The 6,290-nt window shown below is 36.9% G+C and overlaps 1 protein-coding gene across 1 annotated transcript; it reads right to left on the minus strand.

Moving 5' to 3' along the window:
• Positions 1 to 895: 895 nt before the first annotated feature.
• LOC125371231 lies at positions 896 to 3,394 on the minus strand. Its single transcript, XM_048379771.1, has 6 exons — positions 3,191 to 3,394; positions 2,834 to 3,075; positions 2,274 to 2,740; positions 1,789 to 2,090; positions 1,480 to 1,674; positions 896 to 1,366 (listed from the first exon to the last, which is right to left on the minus strand). Exons 1-6 carry the CDS (start codon positions 3,392 to 3,394, stop codon positions 896 to 898), a joined length of 1,881 nt encoding a protein of 626 aa, XP_048235728.1.
• Between the last annotated feature and the right edge of the window lie 2,896 nt (positions 3,395 to 6,290).

The following is a 6,290-nucleotide window of genomic DNA, read 5'->3' on the forward strand; positions in this document are numbered from 1 at the left end:
AGAATCGTACTACATAAGTGGAAAATATCTAATCACACATGAAAAATAGAGATTGATTTAGATGTGTCAGTCTATATGGCTCAAATTCCACACAAGTTACTCAAGATACATGCATTAGTCGAGTCAAGGCCCAAAAGAAAATTCTAGCCACAACCTATTGCCAAGAAAGGATTTACACATCATACCAAATTATTCAATCTAGTGTCAATCAACTCATTATAAGAACTATAGAAAAACATTTTTCTTTTGAAATTACTTGCTTCATAAATTGGCTTGGAATGTTCAATTTTTTTTTAGCAACACCAGAAAAAAACTAATATATACATTAATACCCTCCCCCACACTTGAATGTTGCAGTGTCCACAGTGCAAAAGCAAAATATAAACATAAGTAAAGGGGAGAGGTACTCATAAAACCTCACTAAAGAGGGGGAGGAGAGTGGTCTTTTCAGGTGGCTTTATTTAATTTCCTATAATCAATGCACATTCGTCACCCTATCACGGTTCTAATGGGGATTTGTTCACCCTTGTCATTCTTGACAATGGTCATACCTCCCTTCTTTGGAACCACTTGTACAAGACTAACCCACTTACTATCTGAGATAGAGTAGATTATCCTTGCATCAAGCAATTTAAGAACCTCCTTTTTAACTACTTCCGTTATATTTGGTTTAAGCCTTCTTTGAGATTCTATAAAAGTGGTATGGTCGTCCTCAAGATTGATCTTATGCATGCAGAAACATGGGTTAATACCCTTAATATCATCAATAGTGTACCCAATGACATTCATGTATTTTCTTAAAATCACAAGCAATTGCTCAGTTTGCATGTCATTGAGTTCAGCACTAACAATAATAGGGTATGTCTTATTAGGACCCATAAGCACATATTTCAGGTTAGAGGGAAGGGTTTAATTCTACCTCAGGAGGCGTAGTACTCTCCTTAGACTCCCTTGGTTTCAACACTTCCTTGATAGGCTCATCAGCTGCTAGCACTCGTGTCTCCTCTAAGAGCCTCTTGTACTCCCTTGTTTCCCAATCCTCTTTGTCTACACTCTCTATTAAGACCGTCTGCAATGAATCATCGAGTTGTAAATCTGCGGCCTTAGCTTCCACTGCTTCATCTAGAGCATCCACCCTATAGATTGTTTCCTTCTTAGAAGAAGAACCCATAGAACTTGTGAGTGAATACTCCATCTTCTCATCACCCACTTTAAAGGTTATTTTCCCATTCTTCATGTCAATAGTGGCCCCAACAGTGGCCAAGAAGGGTCTTCCTAGAATGATAGGGACTTGCGCATCTTCTTCCATCTCCATAACCATAAAATCACTAAGGATGAAGAATTTTTCAACTCTAAGTGGCACATCCTCAAAGGAAATTTCACTGGTTTGTCTGCCAACTGTAGGGAGATGCGCGTGGGTTTTAATTCACCCATCTGAAGTTTCTTGCAAATTGATAGGGGCATAAGACTGACACTTACCTCTAGTTCATATAAAGCCTTCTTTATTTTGATGTCACCTAGCTTGACTGGAATGGAATAGCTCCCTGGATCTCCTAGCTTCTTTGGAAGCTTGTTTTGCAATATAGCACTGCATTCAGTTGTCAGTGAGACCGTTGCATTCTCTCTGATTTTCCTTTTGTTAATGTCCTTTAGGAATTTAGCATAGGAGGGCATCTATGAGATTGCATCCAAGAATGGGATGTTGATCTGCAACTTCTTTAAAATGTCTAGGAATTTTCCATACTTCTTTTCTAGCTTTGTCTATGCCAATCGTTATGGGAAAGGTACAGGTGGGTTGTAAGGTTCAATGACAATGGGCTTCTTCTTCTCTTTAATTTTCTCCTTTTCTATCATTTTCTCAGCTTCAACCATCTCTTCCTCTACTACAACTGCTTTCTTTTGAACTACCTTCAGTGGAAGGTCTTCTAGCTCTCTACCATTTCTCAAAGTTACAACATTAATTTGACCCTTAGGTGGTTGCTCGGTGTTACTAGGAAAATGATCCGAAACCCTTGAAGATTGACCCACTTGTTGAGCAAGTTGGCTTATCTGATTCTCTATGAGCTTGGTTTGAGATTGAATTTGTTGAACTGTAGCAGTAAGGAGACTATTTTGTTTTAACTGCTCTTCTCAATACTTGTCTTGCTTAGCCTGTGAGGCTGCAAAAGTTTCAACTAAAGCTTCTAGATTGGACTTAGGTTGTGGTTATGGTGGTGGTGGGGGAGGCTGTTGATTGTAGTTTTGATGATTGAAGGGTGGTCTATTTTGAAAACCTGGAGGATGATTGAAGTTGTTGTGAGATGGTGGTGGTGGTGGGTTCAACTGATTTTGACTGTTCTTGTAAGAGAACGCTGAGTTTTGTTTCCAACCTTCATTGTAAGTGTTGGAATAGGGATCATAGGGTCTCCTTTGCTGGTTGTTATTATAAAGAGCGTTAGCTTGCTCCATTAACATTTCAGCATATTGACACTCATGTACAATATGTCCCTGTACTCCACATGTCTCACAAGATGCTACCACAAATGGCCCTGCTTGAAGTTGATCAACCTTAAGTGACAAAGCCTGCATAGTACTAGTCAAGAGAGTCATTGCATCAACTTCATGTTTACCCCTTTTCTTTGCATTGTTTCTCCCACCTGAGTGAAAGTTGTCATTAGTAGCCATCTTCTCAAGCAATGCCTTAACCTCAGTAGGGACCTTTTCAACAAAATTACCACCCAACGCAGCGTCAATGTAAATCCTGTACTCATGTATCAACCCATTGTAGAAGGTCCGAATCAATAGCCACTCTTAAATTCCATGATGAGGGCACTTTCTCTGTAGATGCTTGAACCTTCTCCAATACTCATACAATGACTCATAATCTAGTTGACGAAGAGTGCTCAAGTCGGTCCTTAGCCTTGTAGTTTTCTCTTGACCCAAGAACTTGGCCAAAAATGCCTTTACTAGCTTGTCTCGTGAATCAAGAGTACCAATACCTTCATCTTTTAGCCACTCCTTTGCCCTATCCCTTAGAGAAAAAGGAAAAAGGCGAAGTCTAATTGCATCATCACTGACATTAAGTGTCACAATTCTCTAGAAAACTATCAATGTGATTAACAAGATAATCATTGACTCCCACTGAGAAGGAATTATTGGAGATGAACTGAATAAACTGAGGTTTCAGCTCGAAGTGTGTTGCAGTAACTACAGGTCTAAGAATGCTAGACATCGCATCGGTAGTTGCATCTGGTACACCATACTCCCAAAGAGGTTTAGCAGCCGGTGGTTCAGCCATTGCTTCCTGTTGCTTGTTCTTATTCCTTCTCCTTTTACTTCCTTGCTTACGTATAGTAGCCTCGATCTCAAGATCAATAGGGATTAAATCTCTTGAACCAGTTCGTCGAGTTTGCATGCGATAAGAAGGAAAACTAGAAACAAAAGATTAGGAGCACAAGAAATAATAGCCGAAGCACTACTAAACCCAAAGCTTAGCAAAAATAAATCAAAATTAACTACTTTAATACTGTCAGTCCCCGGCAACAGTGCCAAAATTTGACAAGGCTGTCGCGTGCCTATCAAAAATAACCTAACTAGGCCTCCTAACTATATAGTCGGGTAAGTAAGGCTCGAATCCCCAAAGACTAAAGTAATAAAAACTAGCTAATCTTGACTTTATTTAATGCTAAGTAAGTAACCAAATCAATGATTGAGATAGAATTAATCTAAGTCTAATTAATGCAAATAATAATAATGAGAATAAATTCAAGGATAAAAAGCATCTAGAGTTAAGTATTCCCACTAGCATAATTAACGCAAAGATAAGTTCCTACCCCAAACTAATTAAATAAATGTGCATAAGGAAAGGTAAACTCTATAAAATACCATAGATCTCTCTCAAGTATCAATGGCTTCCCTAATATGCAATCAAAACCTACACCCGTGGAATCATGCAAATTAAAGACATTAAACTCAATACCCTGACTTCCTAACAATCCATTCTACCTACTCCGGTGGAGAACTTCATGTCCTTAATTGAAATATTCAATTCCGTCAAACCTAATTCCCGTTGTGATAAAGATAATGGAATCATAAAAATGCTAATTATCCCTAATCTAGTATTAGAATATGCACAATTAATTAAGCAAGAGGAATTAAATAATTGATTTAGGAATTAAAGGAACAAATCATACATCAATCATGGCTAGGGTTCACTTAACCCTAGATTAGAAAACTACTCACTCATGATAATTAAATAAATAAAATAGATTATAAGAGAAAACATAATTAATAATAATTTAAAAAAGAAAAGGGAAATACTTGGATTGATAATTGAATAATGAGGTCTTTGATAAATCTTCAAAGCACAAAGAAAAGTAACATATAATAGAGAAGAAAAAAAATGCAGCCAAAAATTAAGGAGAAAAGAAGAAAGTGGGCTCTCTTTTCAAGCCCTCTCCACAAGCTATTTATATAATAGAATATCCATGAGTTTGGCTAGGTTTTCATCCTAAAAACTCGACTAAACAGGTGTCTAAAATGCAGTTTTGAAGATCCAGCCACGGGCAGGTTGTGGCGTGACATTGTAGGCCGCGAGAAGGGGGCAGAGTGGACTGTTTCTTTGCTTTATTGTTGGCCTTGAAAGCCAAGTCGCGGAGTGGTCGCGGGATAGTTTCCCTTGCTCGTTTCACAATATAAGATCCTTCTAGGCATGAGTATCTCTTTGACATCGTGCTTGACCATGAACGACTCTACAAATATCCTCACCAACGCCTAGAAACTTGAGCCAATTCCTACAAAACAAAATAAAACGAACCCGATGAGAGAAATATCAAAAATAACGAATAATAGCTCTAAAAGATTTAAAATGCGAAGATAACATGAAGAACAACGTATATATAGCATATAAAATACATATATTATTACATTATCAATTTGCATTTTACTTTAAAAATTTGTGTTTATTTCCATATGGTATTTGCTAAAAATCAGAAACAAAAACAACACTGATTATTCAAGATTCAAAAGTGGCCATGAGGCCTACTTTTATTAAAATCAAGCTTTCTTTTCAAAATAAAATAATATAATACTAGCCTTATATTTGGCCTCACATAAAACAAAACAATATCCTAACAAACATATATAACAGAGAAAACACAAAAGAAAATACAAACAACATAAGTCCTACTAATTACTAGTGACCACTTCATTGGCCCCGTACTTTTATTTCTTGCTTCTCAACTATTTTTCGACATGGTGGGATAATATTTCTTCAGGTATTTACCATTAACCTTTTCTAGTCTAGTCTTCAAGAATTGGGTATGCCTCTCCATGTCCTACCATGTGAATATGAAATTTCTTAGCAAATTAGCATATCAAGTGAAGGCTAATACTATTAAATATTGAGAAAAAAGCCTCAACTTAAAATTAAAAACTAAATTAGCCAATTCACCATATTGAATAGTAAATTTAAAAATATGTTCTAGGATAGAATGGCCAGGAATCCTATAACTTATAGGAAATGGGTCGTCAATGTCAATAGAATTCGGGTAAGGCTTGTGAAAATCTAGTTGGCCTATTTATCTCAGGTCAGGACCATACAACTCTTGCCCTATATCTCTTGTAGTCTCTACATCTTCTACTCGTAGTTGTCTTTATGGATAAAAAAAGTTGGTTCAATGGATTCTCACATTGAGTAACCATTGAAGGATAACCCCAGGCCTCCCCCTAAATTCAAACCTTGACCTGCTACATCATACACAGTAACTCGATTGACAGAGATCTGGTGAGGCAAATATGGCTTGTTATTATTATGGCCATTTAGGATTGCCACCCTAACATCCTCCTTGTTTTGTGGATGTACATATCTTTCCTCAGCTTGGAAGATTTGAGATTCAACCACACTAGTAACCCCTATATTATTCCTAGAAATTCTATCATTATTAGCAATAGATTGTTCCTTGAGTTCCTCTTGGGTATGTTTCTCCCTATCATTGATATTTAAATTCTTACTCTTAGGACTAATAGGACGACCACTAGTTAATTTTTCACTTATTCCTATGCAGAATCTTAAGATGCATATTTTAGGTATCTTCAAAATGTATTAAGATTTTTAATAAAGGATTAGCAAAAGGATTAGACATATTAATAATTAGACCTCCAAGTACATAGGTAGTAGGTGGTTCGCCAATGACTCTTCTAGTATGTGGTAGCACCTCAAAGTGCTGAGATGTACCTTGAGGCGCCATTTTCTTCTCTAACTACTCCACAATGTGAGGAACAAAAACTTCAAGTTCACGTTTTACTATATT

This window comes from Ricinus communis, chromosome 9, assembly GCF_019578655.1.
Source record: "Ricinus communis isolate WT05 ecotype wild-type chromosome 9, ASM1957865v1, whole genome shotgun sequence".
NCBI lineage: Eukaryota > Viridiplantae > Streptophyta > Magnoliopsida > Malpighiales > Euphorbiaceae > Ricinus > Ricinus communis.